General features: G+C 44.3%; 1 protein-coding gene across 3 annotated transcripts in view; it reads right to left on the bottom strand.

Moving 5' to 3' along the window:
- Positions 1-17,280, bottom strand: part of mmp24 (matrix metallopeptidase 24) — a 66,990-nt gene that overhangs the window by 18,261 nt on the left and 31,449 nt on the right. For 2 of the 3 annotated variants that reach the window (XM_005928925.3, XM_005928926.2), the window contains exons 4-5: positions 9,943-10,042; positions 8,396-8,600 (exon numbers count right to left, since the gene is read on the bottom strand). In XM_005928925.3, coding sequence (XP_005928987.1) covers positions 8,396-8,600; positions 9,943-10,042 — 305 coding nt within the window. Of the gene's footprint in view, positions 1-8,395; positions 8,601-9,942; positions 10,043-14,155; positions 15,659-17,280 lie in introns of those variants that run through there. The other variant, XM_005928928.3, reaches the window with a different exon arrangement.

The following is a 17,280-nucleotide window of genomic DNA, read 5'->3' as shown; positions in this document are numbered from 1 at the left end:
TATGGTGGCTACATTTAGTAAATGTGTTTAGACTACTGGTCATTTGTGTTACAGGATTGGCTTTTGTGTTTTAACATTTGAGAAAAACTGTAATGCTCCTGTGATGACGGGAACGCTGCATGTTTGCTGTGGCACAATGGGCAGTAATATACAGCACTGGATCATCTGCATATAAACTAGTTACAGTGAGATGAAAATGTGAAAACAATCCATGTTCATGCGCACAATTAATGCTCCGCGACATGTTAGAAACCTTATGTGAGTGGATCAAAACTCTGCTTTTTTAATTTGTCCCATTGTGTAGATTTATTTAGTATCTTTTAGTCATAATTAGTTGTCAGTTTGTGTCACTGTTGGTCATTTCAGGCTGTTTCTGGCCTTTTTTATTCCCTTTGCATCTTTTACAGCCGTGTTGTCCTCCTGTTACACATTTTCTATGTAACTGCTTTTCATGAGTCAGGTGCTAATTAGTCATTACGTGGCCGTTTCACACCTGGGTAGTTGTTTTGGACTTCTTAGTTATCATTAGTTGTGTTACTTTTGGCCATTTTGTGCAGTTTTATGGTCGTTTCACGTAGAACAGTTTATGCACCACAGCAGAACCAGGTGTGGTGCATCCTCACAAAGTCTGCTCAACAATTCATCAGAGCTCACATATGCAGACGTAAATAAACAGGATTTTATTCAGATTAAGTACCTGAGGTCCAGGAAGTCTTTGGAAAAAACTGAAGGATGTGATCGAAGCACAAGCTGAGGTCCTGGAAAAAACAGACTTTTCAATAGTTTTCAATTAAATTCAAAGATTTCTATTTTCCAATTAAAGCACCTGATAGCAGCCAGAATAACAGCTCCAGTTCTACAGTTCACGCTGTTACGTGTGCTCTTATCACAACTTATCAAAAGTAAAATTACGAAGGAGAACAGAAGGTCTTGTTTTCCCGGACGCCGTGTATTCATGTGGGGTCTTTATTACAGCCAGACTCTGAGCAGAGATCCAGAGCTGCTGTCATGTGTTTAATGGCTTCTTACTGTCTGAATGCGGAGCTCAAATTAATACTTTCCCTCAGCTTTGTAATTGGTTTGACTCCGTTTGAACCAAATTACACAACATAATTATCTTTTTTCCTTTACCGAGGCCACTCTGTTTGAAGATTATAGCCTCGGTGGCCTGCGCCTGACTTACAGACTAATGGAGATGGAAATGAGCAGACGCCGGCGACCGTTTGTGTCAATCCTTTTATTCATTTTCAGTTCCTCTTCCAACTCGACTCATTGTTTCCTGTCTCGTTTGTTCTATTCAGGAGAAATGATTTTTACTGACCTATACACTCATCAGCATGTCTCCTAAAGTTTAAAACCAGTCATTTTAGAGTCAGTAACGGGTAAAGGGCTTCCTCTACAACTTGTTTTATTTTTTAGAAAAGACTGAAGTGATGTCAGTGTGAAATTTCTGTGTTTCCTGTTGAAGTTTAACAGGGTCCAGTTATATATTTTTATTTCCTGGCAAGTTGCTGTGTTTAACTGAATCCAGTGGTTTTATACAAACTTGCAGCAGCACAGCATTATAGACCCCGTCCACCTCTGGCAGCCATTACAGCGTTTCCTGTTTGACTGAAGAGGAAAACAAACCCTGAATCTCAATTAGAAAACGTGCAGCATTTTCTAAAGAAAACCCAGACGTGGCTGAGGACACATTCAGCGACGTATTCACAGATTTTAGCTGGAAGGACCAATATTAGTACGTGCTATTTCTGACAGACCGACAGAAAAGTCACGATCAAGGATGAGAAGAATTAATTTATGTGAGGACACATTTCTCTGACAGAAACACGATCACGACTCAAAAGCAGGGAAACTTTCCTGAACTGACATGCAAGACTTTAGACAGCGAGATATGAAATGAACATAATCGAGTGAAGCTGAAAACGCCAAAGCAACAGAGTGGCTAATGATGACGATGTGCCTGCACATCATCCCTGGTTTGAATTTCGATTTAGTGCAAGAAGTCAGAGAGATAACTTCTTCAATGCCCAGGAAACACGCCGCATGTAGGTCAAGAAAAACAATGCGATGGTTGCATCAACTCAGACGTCCTTAAAGCTGTACAGTGCATCAGATTAGTGCAGGAAAGTCGCGCAACATGGAAGTGAAATGAAAACACTTTTATCATGAAAATCAGAGAATAATCATGACGAATGAAAGTGATCTTAATACTGAAAAATCATTGTAGCCATAGTCAGAGTCACTCGTGGGGCTGAGAGGATAATTCCAGAAGGACAGTTCCCGGCTTTCTCCAAAACTGAGTCCATCTTTATACAAGTGTTAGACCTGCGATTAAAGCAGTGGTTCTCAAAGTGTGTGGAGTTCTGACAGGTGGAGGTGCGCCCCAAAACAGATTTCCAAAAGCACAGGGGAAGTGTTTCTGGGGAAACAATAACCCGACGGACCAGTTGCAGGAACCAAAACATGCTAGGTAAGTGTGATAGGCTAATAGCTAGGCTAACACACCTCTCATGTTTTCTTTCCTCAAAAAACCGATAGATCCTCCACTTCTTTTAAGTGTCTCTCGGCGCAATTCTTAGCATATTTTGGTCCGTCGGGTTATTGTCTCCCCAGAAACACTTCCCTTGTCTTTTGGTAAATCTGTTTTTTCCTATTTCCGTTGTGTTTTTGTGCATTTGCAGCGTTTTTCTTATTGCTGGTGTTTTCTTAAGTTGCAGTCCGTTTGGCCTCGAAGGGCCACCGTAGTTTATTATTGATATAAAGTTGCAGTTCGGCTTTTCTGTCATTGTTTAGAAAATGAAAATATTTCTTCCTGCCATGTGGGGAATGATGTAAAAAGTTTGAGAACCACTGGATTAAAGGAACATTGCATGTTTGCTGTGGCCGCTGAGCAGAATGGGCAGTGAAATACAGAACTACATCATCTGCACAGAAACATACAAAACAGTGAGATACAGATTTGACTATTTTATGTTCCAGTGAGAAATGTGAACACTGCATGAATGCTTTAATTTTTGCACCCAGGTTTAAGAAGTGCGTGTGGCTACAGAGTAAGGTTGTTACAATATTGGCTTAATCTTCATGCCTCCTGCTGCCGTTACTCTGTACTGTGTTCTTTTATTCACTTTCTCACACCTTCACAGATTCTGGCTCTTCTGTCCTTGTGTGCTGCAGTTTCTTTCATCCCTCTCCTCCTCTCCCTCTTTTTTTATCTCCCCCTCTCTCACCACTGCTTTCCTTTTCATCCTCCTCCTCCCGCATCCCTCCAGCAGCTTTTATCTCCCCTCTCTTTCTTCCACTTTGCAGGAAAGATTAAGATGATTTCAGAGCACAAGACGTACACTTCATGTACAACGGCTTGAGGGAATCCCCCTGCGGTCGCTCTCCATTTCTCTGCCCGTCCCCTCGTGGTCGGTCTGCCTTCCCGCGGTGAGGATAACGACTTCTTCTATCACGCTTGCCCCTGCAGTCGTCTGTTCGCCTGTGATAAAGACGATGTTTGATATGTCTGTGATGAAACCTGTTTCTCAAGTAGTCCCAGTCTGACGTGTCCACAGAGCCTGCTTTGTTAAACTGGAACCCGTCGAAATGAGTTCATCTTATACCAGCGATCAAAATTACTCGCCAAGAATATTTTTTCCTGTCTGGCAAAAATCATTAACACACTGCACATTTTTCATAAAAACACAATTTATCAACCTTCCCAACTTCTGTCTAGAAATAAAGTCCTTTTTGAAATAGTCTTACAATTAGAAGAAGACAGATTTATTTAACCCTCGAGTCATCGCCCATACAATCAAGTCTGTAAATCGTAAAAATGGAAGAACACGTCCTCCCCTCGACTCGAGACAGAAACATTAACTGTTGCGTTGGTTAAGCTTTGAAAGCAGAGAGAGCCGCCGTACCCTCTCAGAATCAGCAGACTTTTATTTACCTTTATATATTTAATGAAACAATGTAACGTTTTAGCTTCATGCAGGAGAAACTGTTACAGTTACAGAACCTCAAAGTTCTTTTCACCTCATTTTTTCCGTCTGTTCTGAGCCATCATAAAAAAGCGGAGATGTCCACATGAGATTTTCAGGGCTGAATAACGTTAAGCTACGTTTTTCAATTCAAACTAATTTTTAATGCACCAAGAGTCCAAAGAAAAAGTCTGCTTTTCTTCTTCAGAATGACTTTTCTGTGACCAGCTTTGAGCACCAGTATCACAGGACATATCCCAGTTTCAATAACATGTACCAGTTTAACATCTATGATGTAGAGCAGGGGTGTCCAACTCCAGGCCTCGAGGGCCGGTGTCCTGCAGCTTTTAGATCTCACCCTGGGTCAACACACCTGAATCACATGATTAGTTCATCACCAGGCCTCTGGAGAACTGCAGAACATGTTGAGGTCGTTTAGCCATTTGAATCAGCTGTGATGGATCATCTAAAAACTGCAGGACACCGGCCCTCGAGGCCTGGAGTTGGACACCCCAATGTAGAGGATCAGAAGCAGGCATTGGTACGCTGAACGTTTGATCTGTTTCTGATCATTCACAGCTGAAAACTCTGGGGGGAAAAAAGTGCATTCTGGGTAAATGCTGAATGCTCATATCACCACGTGGGATAGGTGGCTGTTTAATCAACTGACAGCGTATGAAAGTGTCAGGGACCTGGATCTGAGCGAACCAGGGTCCATGAGCAGTTGTGGACTCATATGATATCGTGTCTTTTCAGCACTGTGCTGCTGTCTTGTTTCCATGCTTGTGTATGTAGAGGCAGGTGTGTGTGTGTGTGTGTGTGTGTGTGTGTGTGTGTGTGTGTGTGTGTGTGTGTGTGTGGGTGTGGCCGTGACGGGCACCTTCAGGCCTGGTGGGTGTGGCCACACATAAGGACCACACACACCTGCAGCTGATCAGGAATGTTGGGGGAGCTACATAGGAGTAGCTGAGAGCTCCTCGACGCTGGATCGTTGAGTTAAAGTCCAAGTGAGTGCGTGTCTAAGTGTAGCATCGTGCTGGTTGTGTATGCCCGCAGGAGTAAGTGTTTGACGGCTGCCTCTGTTGTTTCCTGCAGGAGGAGCGTGGAGCCAAAAAGGGCAGCACGCACGGGGAGTGCAGAGAGACACGGGAGTAAGAGGGAGCTCACCGGGATTAATTGTGTTCTTGTTATTTACTCCACTGTAAATAAAACGCACAAGAGTCCTGCGTTTGGGTCGTCCACCCCCACGGTCTGCCAGCGCAGCCGTGACAGAAGGTCTTATGTCTGAAGGACCTTATGTTTGCCTCCCTTTGACGACAGCATCATCTTCTAGTTGAGATTCCTTCTGTGTCACAATCATTTTCTAATATGGGATACACAATGGGAGAAACCAGCCAAAGAGCCAAGAACACCAGCCGTGCACACAATCAGCCGTGCACACAATCAGCCGTGCACACAATCAGCCGTGCACACAATCAAGAAGAACCGGACCTTTCTATACTTCCAATGCTCATCTCAACTGTCTGCAAATATCTCTCGAAAATGTAATTTTCTGATGAAAGCACTGTAAATAAGTGGTTTTGCCCCAAATCCTCGTCCAGCAACGCTCCTGGCTGTGATGGGAAAAGCCCGCTCAGGGCAGCCGCACATGCTCAGGGTGTGATGAAGTTAAGAATTTTAAAAAAAAATCCGATATGACTGTAAAACTGATCTGGTTGCAGTTTTTTAACAGAGCATAAAACATTTTTTTCAGCTGTAAAAATGTCCTGTGGACACGTCTCACACCCACTCACGATGGTGCGCCTGTAACTGAGGCAAAGATTTCCCAGGGCCTCATTAAATATATTGAAGTTATTGCAGGTGTAAACACCCGTTTGCCTCACAGGTCGGCTAACGCTCCTTCAGGCCGCTGCTGCTGGCTGAAAAGCAGATTCACAGACAGTCTGTGGGATTTACAACAACAGCTACAAACAACTTTTAGCAACTGAAACCAGAAAAGAGCCAAGAAAGATCAGGGAATAAAAGTGTGCGTCTGAGTCCTTTACACTTTATAAATACATGTAGTTACACGTAACGCTTCATTCATAAAGTTTTCCTCCTGCCTCTTCATGGGAACTCGTGCCCTCAGCTCTGTCCTGCAGGAGTCAGCAGGTTAATAATGGAGACCGTCCCTCGTCAGGTTTTAAGCCCAGGTGAAAATGAGGTCCGTTCGTCCTCCCAACGTCCTTCAGAAGCTGATACCGTGAATTAGTTTTCACAGAGTCTGAGAACTTCCCCGTCTCACTATCTCGTCTCTAATCTTTCAATTACTGCGTGTGTGTGTGTGTGTGTGTGTGTGTGTGTGTGTGTGTGTGTGTGTGTGTGTGTGTGTGTGTGTGTGTGTGGAGGGATTTTAGAGATAAAGAGGCTTTTTGAGGACGTGCAGAGAGGACCTGTGACCACACAGACACATGCTGAGAGAAGATTCAGCGATTAATCAATAATTTTACCATTTTATGTAAAAACCTGTTCGTCCTGACAAACTGGTGCATTTTCACGGCCGGCTCTCTGCTCTCTGCTCTCTGCCTCCATCACAGGTTTCAAACTGATCATTGAAGCACTGTTACACGTAAAAGCCAACGTTGTTACAATAGTTTAGTTGCCACAGTTAAACAGTCAGTGTTTGGGTGAATCTGGTTAAGTTTTTGGGGGTAGAAGCTACCAGTTTCATATAAATTTTGCCTAACTACTGCATTCACTCATTTAAAAACACAACAAAAACAATCAAGTGTCCAACCATATCTCTTTAAAATGCTGACGTCTTAGTTGTAAGACGCTTTTCTTCTTCACTCGCTGTTGGTTCAAGTTTAAGCACCTCCTTGGTTGAGGAGTTTGGGTAGAAATCAAACTCCGGGGATTAAAAATGAAGCCGGCGTCTCAAAGCTTTTATTCAAGGCACTTCCCATCCTTGGCTCTTAATTAGCCATCAGCACAGTGACAGCAAAGAGCGACCACACAAGGAGCTGGTCTTACCATCTGGGCACATTTAGGGATCAATGTGTTGCCCAAGGACGCAGTCGCATTAACATCTCTGACCTCTTTCTAATCTCTTTATGGTTGTTCTTTAATTACATCTTTATAGTTATGATGTTAAAGAGGCACAAAAACCTTTTCTGTCTCTCAGCGTTTGTTTTATATCTCGATTGGATCATTTTGTATCTCTTCCAACTCATTTTGTTTCTTTGCACTTTTTTCTGTGTCTGAGTTTATTTCCTTTGGTGCACTTTTGAGTTTCTTTGATGTTTTTCTGAATTTAAAGACATATGATACGATTTCAGTGCAGGCTCATAACTGAATCCGAGCAGTTTCTCTAATGTCCAGTTGAGGCTGGCGGGTCCTGAGTGTCAGTTTCCACAGACCTCCGTGTAAAAATGTCCAAACTTCCCTCAGAAATATGTTTTCAGCCTGACACAGAATGCAGCTTTGATCTTTACAGCTAATTTCACTGTGAAACTAATCAAGTTAGGGAACCTGAGCAGATAATGCCAACACCCCCACAATAACCCATCTTTCATATGCAGTCAGTGGGTAACGCGAGCCACATGCTATAAGCACACTGTAATCTAAGATAAAGTAAAACGCCATTTTCTTTGAATGCTGGACGGCGTCTAAAACATTTAAATAGACTTGGTTTGTTTAGCTGTTTCGTGCATCAGGGGCAGCTGTTCTGCATCACCATCTTATAAACAGGTCGAGCTGAGGATCAAACCACAAACCTCGCAATTGATCCGCTCTTCCACCCGAGCCACAGCCGCCTCACATCTATTCTTTATGTTTAATCGTTTGATGTTCAGACCCCTGCTGTCTGCAGAAACAGCGCCTGCAGGAGGAGAATCAGTGGTGTGCTACGTTTATACGCGCGTCTGAATAAAAGTCTTCATTAAAATAAAAGCGTGGACGTGTCCTTGGATGCTTATTTCAGCCTGAAAGAGAAAAAAAGAAACTCTGGCTGTAATGTGGGAACGCAGACTCAGAGCTTCTCTGTCAGAGCTAATTCTCGTTTGTGCTAATCTTTCAAACCAGATTCCTTCTCCCGCTCTATCAGTGCCCGCGTCTCGCTCTCTCTCTGTCAACACGTTAGTTATTCAAGCAGAGGGAATCTGGCACAAGTCATTCGTCAAAGTGAGATAGAAGAAGAAGAAGAAAACTACAAAGTGAAGTGTGTTTTGGCCTCCACTTTTCATCCAGTGACTAAACAGAGCAGCGCTCAGAGATACGGCGCCGACGACTGAGGACATCTTCGCATTCGAGGAATTTAATTTGCAAAAGTTAGTGAAGAAAATAAATGATAATTTAATCCATTAGCTGGTGTTTCATAACCGTCGCTCAGCATGTTTCAGCGGAATCGGCGCGAGCGCCAAGGTCAAAGAGGCAAAGACTCGGCTAACCGTCGTGGTTGGCGCTGCCAAGCGTCCAGGGCTCATCGGAGTCAAAGTGCGTGTCTCCTCCGATGCCGGCGCCGGGGAAGTAAGCGTGGGCCAGGAAGCCCCCCTCTCCGTCGAACGGGGAGCTGTCACCGTGGAAACCAGAGGCGAAGAAGATCATGATGTCAGCCTCTTTGCCCTCGTTCTTGATCTCCGAGTACGGCACCTCCTGAGCGGGATCAGAGGAACAAACAAGGAATCAATATTTCAGAAGATTAAAAATACTGTGAGTTTCACGCGCTCGTTCAGGCTTCCTCCTCAGAAACGACGGCCTGCCTTCTACTGCACACCAACAGATACTTATTTCATATAAAAATGACAGTGACTGTAATCAGAGCTTTACTCTTTTAACAACATACGTTTCGCTGTGGTGTGTCCAAAAATGGGGGAATCAGCCGTCCGTGCTCAAAGACATCTTCCTTCACTGAAACGTCTTCTGGGCTGATAAACAGCAGGATTTCTGCACATCTGTTTCAGCTGAACAGCTGTTTTCAGCAGCTGGACTAAAGCTACCTACCGGTAAGTGTTTTTATACCCAGCCATGACGCCACAGTGAGCAACACAGATTATAAACCAGACGATAATATCACAGGTTATTCACTGATTGCTAGAACAGCTCGAGTGCTCGATCAGTGGGTTTCACCTCGAGGCCACGACGACACTACGAAGCTCTTCTGTTTATTACAGCGTCGAAGGATCTTCTGCTCCTTGTGCACTGGAGAAAGGTGAACCTGATCCAGAAACCAAACTATCGATTGATGGCAAGAGTCAAGAGTCATAATAGCAGCTCTTGTTTCACCTGTTATTGTGTCTGCTGTGGTGTTTAGAATTTACTGACATATTTTCCGTTGTTTGGGAGACAGACACTATCTCTACTTTCAAGATCAGGCTTCAAACTTTCCTTTTTGCTAAAGCATATAGTTAGGGCTGGACCAGGTGACCCTGAATCCTCCCTTAGTTATGCTGCAATAGGTGTAGGCTGGATTCCCATGATGCACTGGGTGTTTCTTCTTCACTCACCATGTACACCTCTCTGCATTTAATCATTAGTTATTATTAGTCATTGTGTCTCTTCCACAGTGTATGTTTTGTCCCGTCTTCCTCCCGTCACCACCGACAGCAGACGGACGCCTGGTTCTTCTGGAGGTTTCTTCCTGTTAAAGGAGTTTTTCTTTCCCACTGTTGCCAAGTGCTTGTGCACAAGGGGTCGTCTGATGTTGGGTTTTCTCTGTTATTGTACTGTATAGTATCGAGATGATTAATGAACACAGAGCATGAGAAGAACTGGTTTAGAATAATAAAAAACTCCCCATTAATCGATGTAATATTTAGCTTTTTTTAAAGCTTACATGGAGGAGTGCAGTGTGTGTGTGCGATGTAACCTCTCTGTCCAAAGCAAATTTCTCGTTCTCTTACAGCATTAAGTGCCTCGAGGCGACTGTTGTGATCGGGCGCTACATATGTTCCAGCTTTCGACCTGTATGACTCAGGCGTGTATCTGGACGTCTCACCTGGAAGGAGAGCGGCGTGACGGCCTGCCACACATTGAAGGCTTGTCGAATCGCTCTCTGGGTGTCCTTCTCTCCAACTTTGGGGGTGAAGTTGGATATGCTGCGGGAAAGAAAAAGACGCCACAGTTCAAATAAACAGCGTGTTCCCACATTCACTGTGAGGTGAGCAGAGGTCAGTGAGTGCGTTGCCTGTAAAACCTGTGAGAACACACAACATGTGCAAGGAAGCATCGGCTAAAACAACAACGACAATAAAAAGTGTCTTTGTTGATGCAAAGATCCAGACCTGTACACGCTTTAGTGAAATCAGCGGATTAGGATTCAGTGTGAGTCAACGAGCAGCGCGGTTGGCACGACGGCTGATGCGTGTTCGGCTGGAAGAGACGAACGAGGCAGAAAGGTCATTATAGAGTAATTGCAGGAGACGATGTGCCACCCATAGCTACTCTGCTGCTGCGAGAGAGAGGATGGGAGGTATATCATTACATGTTTTATCACTCACTTCACTGTCACTGGGAACACTTTCATGTAGCGTCTTTAAAAGCAGCCTTTTAAACCTTTGCTGTCACCTTCCAACCCTGTCGGAGGAGACGGGAGAGCGAGTCGAGGACGAGGGAGCGTTAGAGGACAGATGGGAGTAATTGGCAGAGGCAGAGAGGGTGGAGGATGGAAAAGAAAAGCCAGGACAGGAGAGGGAGAGCAAGGAAAAAACACGGCGGGATAAAACAGCGAAGCAGGCGGCTGAGTTCATTTCACACAATCTGTCTCTCGACGGGGGAGCAAAGGCTTTGTTCCCGACCAGAAACATGCATTATGGAAATAAATATCAGCACATTTACACAGTTGCTGTAACTCAACATTCATTCATGAGCACAGCAGCTTCCTGATGTGAGAAAAATAAGTCCAGCTGGCAAAGAAATAGAAATGTTTATAGCACTTTACAGGTAGTCCCTGGAAATGGATTAAAAGTTGTTGTGAGCTGTGATGGAGTGAATAAAAAAACGTCTCCAACGATCTAGAAGACAGATGCCGATCGAGACTCGATGAGACGCCAAAAACGAGTTTATTTCACCGCTGAATGCAGCTGGTCATGAGTCATGCTATGGTGCTTCGCTGGCACGTCCCTCAAACCAAACAAGCCCCTCAAAACTGGACTAATGCCCTTTGACCCCCATCTACTCCATAAACACAGGATCCAGAGAGCTTCTCCTACAGCTGATGGGCCTCCACCTGAATCCTGACTCCACGATGGGGAGTCATCATGAATCCCTGTTCCCTCTCCAAGGCCTAAATACCTTGGGAGATCCAACCAGGGGAAAGATGCCCTCAGCAACGTAGCTGCTTGGGTCAGAACCATACACCATGTTAGGGTGGAGCTTCATGGGGCGGCAGTTCTTTGGATTCACAATTAGTTGCTACCCCAAGTGGAGGAGTTCAGGTATCTCTGGGTCTTCGGCCGTGTGTCGGGGAGAGTGCAGACTGGTTTGCTGTGACAGCGAGGCTGTAGTACAGAGAGACGTGAGCACGAAGCTGTCAGCTAGCTACGTCGCCACGCCCACCCGTGAGCACGATCTGTGGGTAGCGACTGAAAGAATAAGATGGAGCAGAAATGAGCTTCCTGTCACAGGTGTGTGGGCGCCTCGTTAGAGATTCAGGAGGAGCTTTAAGCTGTGCTTCATATTTCACATGGACAGGATCCACCTCAGTGCTTCAGTATCTGCTGTGGCTGCACCCAAACACCTCCTTGTTGGTATGTTTTGGGCGTGTCCAACCAGCAGGCCACCCACGCTGAAAAGGTTATGAGTGAGGAACATGAGAAAGAGAACGCACTGGAGGCAGACAGTAAAATCCAAATCCTTTATCCAGGCAGAGGTCACACAGAAGTAATCAGTGAGTGAAGCAAACAAACCCAGTGAGGGGAAGACAAAAAGATCTAAAACACACCCAAAGGTCACACAGGAGGAAACCGAAGATTAAAGACTGGAAAAAACACAAAGACACAAAACTAGAAGCCTGGAAAACTTGACTTGGATTATTTAACATGTCATCGAATTTAATAAAATCGTAGAAACCCAAGGGACACACAAACACATGCACAATCCAAACTGAAGGGAAGACTGGACTATGGACTAATCAGGGAAACAGGAGGGCAACGAGATCCAGAGGGAACACCGAGCACCAGCAAACGCTAATACAAACAGACTCAAAGGATTAAGGAAAACTATAGAAATCAAAACAGACATAACACCCAGACTGAGAGAACCTTCTCATCAACGAGAATATACTGGAATTAAACTCCAACAAACCTGAAAAACCGCCATGGTTTTTCAGGTTTGTTGGCGGCCGGGGACAGGTACGTCCTGCCCCTGCAGCCCACACCTGATAAGCTTCAGCTATCGTGTACGCAGCAGCCTGCACAGATGGGGCCTCCTCCATCAGGTTAATGTATGAAAACTCAAACAACTGGAATTTTACTGACTGATCATCTGCAATATGTCATCAGAATCACGTCATTTGGAAACATCATTAATAAACCTATATTAGAGCAAAGTCTGTGCTTCTTCATTTTTTGGTTTGGTGTTCAGAAGGAATTCAAAATGAGGTCAGATAACAGGAAATGAATCGTGTGGACAGTGACGGCTGTGACAGCAGCCCACTGCGAGTTACATAAAGTTCATCTTCACTGAAACCAGATCAGAAAACAAAACAAGATCAACCTGGATCGTTGTGCTGGAGCTGAAGTGAGCTGCTCTTTGAACACATGAAAGAGAATCAACGATCAGCTGATCCGAGAAATCATTTTAACGACTCAGTAATAATTCTTCAAGGAAATCTCCAAACATGACGAGCAAACATCTCGTTTCTCTTGGTTCTTGGAGTTTTTTGACCAACATTTAAAGGTGCAGTTGATTAATCAATATTAAAAATAATCATTAGTTGCAGCTCTATTAGTGCAACGACATGATATCATATAAGATCTGTTTGAAGTGGACAGAAGCACGTCTGAGGAGATTTTACTGCATTTCATAACTGTGCCTGCAAATCCTCTACGAAGTTTATTTATAAATCCAACTCCCACCCTAAAGCCTGGTGATTAGTGTGTGTGTGTGTGTGTGTGTGTGTGTGTGTGTGTGTGTGTGTGTGTGTATGTGTGTGTGTGTCAGACAGCCAGGTAGCAGTTGTCTGATTTGAGTAAATGGTGTGTAACGTTACAGCAGTGAAACTGGCCAAATGACCTGTGGCCAAAACACACAGATGGTATACTGTCTGACACACACACACACACACACACACGTCTAGCACTCGGTTGGATATGCAGACACTGTAGTCTCACACATTTAATGCATTTAGATAATGAAATGTGCTGCACAGATTTCAGGTAATGGGCGAGAAAAAGAGGAAATCAGAGGAGATGACTCCAGGAGTTCTTTGGAGAATCGGAAACTGAATCCTTAAAAGGGAAAAACCCAAATCGACAATGCTGACAGGTCACTATAGTTTGCAATTAACAATTTCTTCCCACAGGGTGGGGGCTCTCTCACGGCTCATGGTTTGGGCGCCCTGTCAGCCAGTGGCGCTGGACAACTAATGAATTATAAACACAGAACCGTAACATCAGATTTTTATCCACCATGCAGAAACATCTGGAAACATCTGATTGGCACCAGCTTCATTTTTCAACATGACAATGATCCCAAACACACGGCCTGTGCCATAAAAGCATACCAATATATAAAACACACAGTGGAACACTGTCAGCCATGGATTGACCTCCACAGAGCCCGGACCTCAACACTCCTGAAGCACAACAAGAAGCTGAAACACCCAAAGGAGAGCTTTGGATGTCCCTCAGAATGCCTGGAGAGCTATTCCCAAATATACTTAAAGACATTCCTGTTTTACCAGCAGGATAAAGGAATGAGGCGTCTGCATAGTACTGCATGTCCACTCTGAAATCATCTGTGTTTACAGCCTCTATTTTAAACGTATCCTTAACATATTTCTTTCCTACAGCCAATACTTTCCTCCATCATCCACAACATTTTTAAGACTGAGGCGAGCATTAGCATTAGCATTAGCTGCAGGACGATGCAAGTTACTGAACCAGGTAAAATAATTTTAGCTAGTTAGCTTAGCTTTAGCACAATTTGCAAACACCAAAGAGAAGATTAGGCACAAAAATGATTTTCATTTGGAATAATTTAATATCTACCAGCTGATGGTGCAAAGTGAGGAGGATAAATCCTGAAGGGAGCATGAATATGTGTGCTGCGAAAACATTTTGTGTCACAGTGAAAGGGATGAGCCGTGTGGAGGAAAGTAAAGGAGGGTCCAAGCAGGCACTCGTTGAGGTGTGAAGGAGTTTTATTATAAAAATAAGACACAAGTAGAAGATGGCAAACAGAACTAAAGCTAAACTATACTGGAAAAAACTAAACTACTAAACACGAACAAGGGTGACCGGAAGCACATGAAGGTTGACAGCAGACACACAGCTGATTCACAGGAGATAAGCAGACGGACCAGCGACTACAACAAAAGAAGACACGACTAAATACACACAGAAGAACACGGAGATTACACACAGGTGGGGAACACAGCGGGAAGTGATTGACGAGACGAGACAAGAGAGGCAAAATAAGACACGGACTTTCACAATAAAACAGGAAACAAGAAACCATTACACAAAGACGCAGACTAGACACAGAACTAAACCTACACTAAACACAAACCTAAGAACTAATCTCTTGTTATAATAATAACAATAACCAACAAAGCACCACAAGAGAATGAGAAAAGAATCCATAATGCGAAATCACACCAAACGTCACATGTTGAATTCTGAATTATTTAATAAGTTGCATGTCAGGGAAGAGTCACGTGAATCTGGGAATTCACCGTCTGGATCAAAGTTCATGGAAAAGGTTTCAGCAGCTGTCTGGATACTTCACTAATATACGGATCAGAATTTATGGAAATGCTTCACGAAGAACACAAATTTCTACACGGCTGAAGGGATTCGTCCTTTAGAGGAGCTTTAACATCTTTATCTGATCGCAATCCATCGCTGAGCTCAGTCGGAGCAGCTCTAAATGCAGTTATTCTCTTCTTTTGTTTCTGTCCTTTGATTGACTTTTAATGAATTTGCTTAGTTGCAGAGGCATCGGCATAAAAGGGGAAACATCATTCTTCTGAGTGCTCTCTCAACTTGCTTTGGCCTTCACTTGTATTTTCTTCTTCTTTCCAGCCTTCTCGACTCTTCTTAATATCCGCCTTCTGCACGGAGGCTTTACTGGAAATTTTCACTTGGAGATGCACAGTTGCATAATCCTGCAGCTACAGTATCGAACAGCGGGTGTGATTACACGCAGCCCTGAAATTCCTCTTAACGCAGAGCAGAGGCAGAAAAAATCCTCCTGTCTGAGCTCATCGCTGTCACTCAGGTAAGCGCACTGAGCGGCAACCACCTTCAGATCGTATTGTTTTGATGCAGCATGTGAGCCGGGTATGTGTTGGATACACACAGAGCAAAATAAGGTTAGGAGCACACTGTGTGGGAGCTGCTGCTACTCTCTGGAGTTGTTGTGTAGATGTACACGTATGCTGAGTTTCCAAAAGCAGCTCCTCTGGATGATTCACCGCCTTAAATCTAAACCTTTAGCGTTTATTATTAACCTCTGTCTCTCTTCCACAGCATGTCTTTATCCTGTCTTCCTTCTCTCACCCCAACCAATCACAGCAGATGGCCCCGCCCCTCCCTGAGCCTGGTTCTGTCGGAGGTTTCTTCCTGTTAAAAGGGAGTTTTTCCTTCCCACTGTCGCCAAAGTGCTTGCTCATAGGGGGTCATATGATTGTTGGGTTTTTCTCTGTATGTATTATTGTAGGGTCTACCTTACAATATGAAGCACCTTGAGGTGACTGTTGTTGTGATTTGACCCTGGATAAATAACATTTCCTTTTTAGCTACAATGAAGAGTAAAATCTCACTAAGTGCTTGGAACATCTTACAGTTTTATCTGAGCTAAAATTCCTGCTACAGTGGCTCAGTCAGCCTGACATCTTCAGATCAATGCATAAATACAAATGAGTCTGGAACCGCTCAGTTCATTTCTCACATTCAAAGGGCTGCAAACCAGAATCTCTCTGGAACAGACAGACCTGTAACCAGCGTTAGCTTCTTCATCGTTCTTCTCAACACAGATTTTAAGAGCAGTTTTGTCTCCTTCAGAGAAACTATCCTGTAATTCTGTGTGTGGGATGGAAACGTTCTGCAGTCCGAATGAAAACGAGTTCGTGATACTCGGGTTTTAGCAAAGGGCTGCTCACATTCAACCTGCAGAGCTGCAAAGATCATTCATAGTTTCTCCGGTTCCAGTTAATGAAGCATTGGAAGCTTAAGCTCAGCTCCTGCACTTTCAGTGAACCAGAAGGTACGCCCATAATTCATGCAAAGGATCCTGGATGTGACAGTAAGGTGGCCCGAAGCGCAGCTTGGCAGGTGAACACGAATACTGCATGGACCGTAAATGATGGAGCATAACCAGCCTAAACACTGGCTCCATATCACAGAGTGTGAGTGGAAGAGGAGGAGGCTGGTCTGGCTCTGGGGATGGGCCGGTGCCTCGGAAGAAGAACAATCGAGTTAGAAATGATTGGAGCAAACGGCTCGAGCGACGGCAGCCGAGCTGAAGACAACACTGCGAGAATGCGACAGCAGATAACAGGTGAAACACGAGGAGGCCCGAGGAGACTCAGATGCAGTAAGGGGTAACCGGATAGCGCCAATCGCACGCTGTGGGTTTTATGTAACGTTGTAGAGTGGATCCCAGTAAAGCAGCAGAACTGGGATGGGCCCAGAGTCTCGCGGGAGCTGCGTAATTTACATTAGACCTATAAAACTCTGAGTGGGATGGTGTGGAGAGACGGGGGTGGAGGAAAAGCAAGAGGAGGCTGAAAGGGGATTCAAACATCTAAATAAGAAACTGTTTGATCTCAGATGTTGAAGCAGGAGAAGAACAGAATTAAACAAAGACGTGGAAAATTTCAGCGAGAGGAAGAAAAGCAGAGACGATGAATTTAACCAGAAGGAAACGAGAACACACGATACGACAAAACCAAGCAGAGATATAAATAATGTTCACACAGAGGTGCTGCAAAATGACAGAGAAACAAGGATTTCTACAAAGAGATACCGAAAGGGAACTCGTGGTGGATGAAGGTGGAGCTATCAGGAGGCTGCTGCTCGCATCACACTTCAAATCAAAATGGAGGATGCTGTGATGTCACTGAGACTTACAGGAAGGACTGCATGAAAGCTCTGCAGAAACCCTTTCTACT

This window comes from Haplochromis burtoni, unplaced genomic scaffold (assembly GCF_018398535.1).
Source record: "Haplochromis burtoni strain Fernald_Lab_line unplaced genomic scaffold, NCSU_Asbu1 Contig_117, whole genome shotgun sequence".
Lineage (NCBI taxonomy): Eukaryota > Metazoa > Chordata > Actinopteri > Cichliformes > Cichlidae > Haplochromis > Haplochromis burtoni.
The sequence above is the reverse complement of the archived record's forward strand: the minus strand, read 5'-3'. Positions and strand labels throughout refer to the sequence as shown.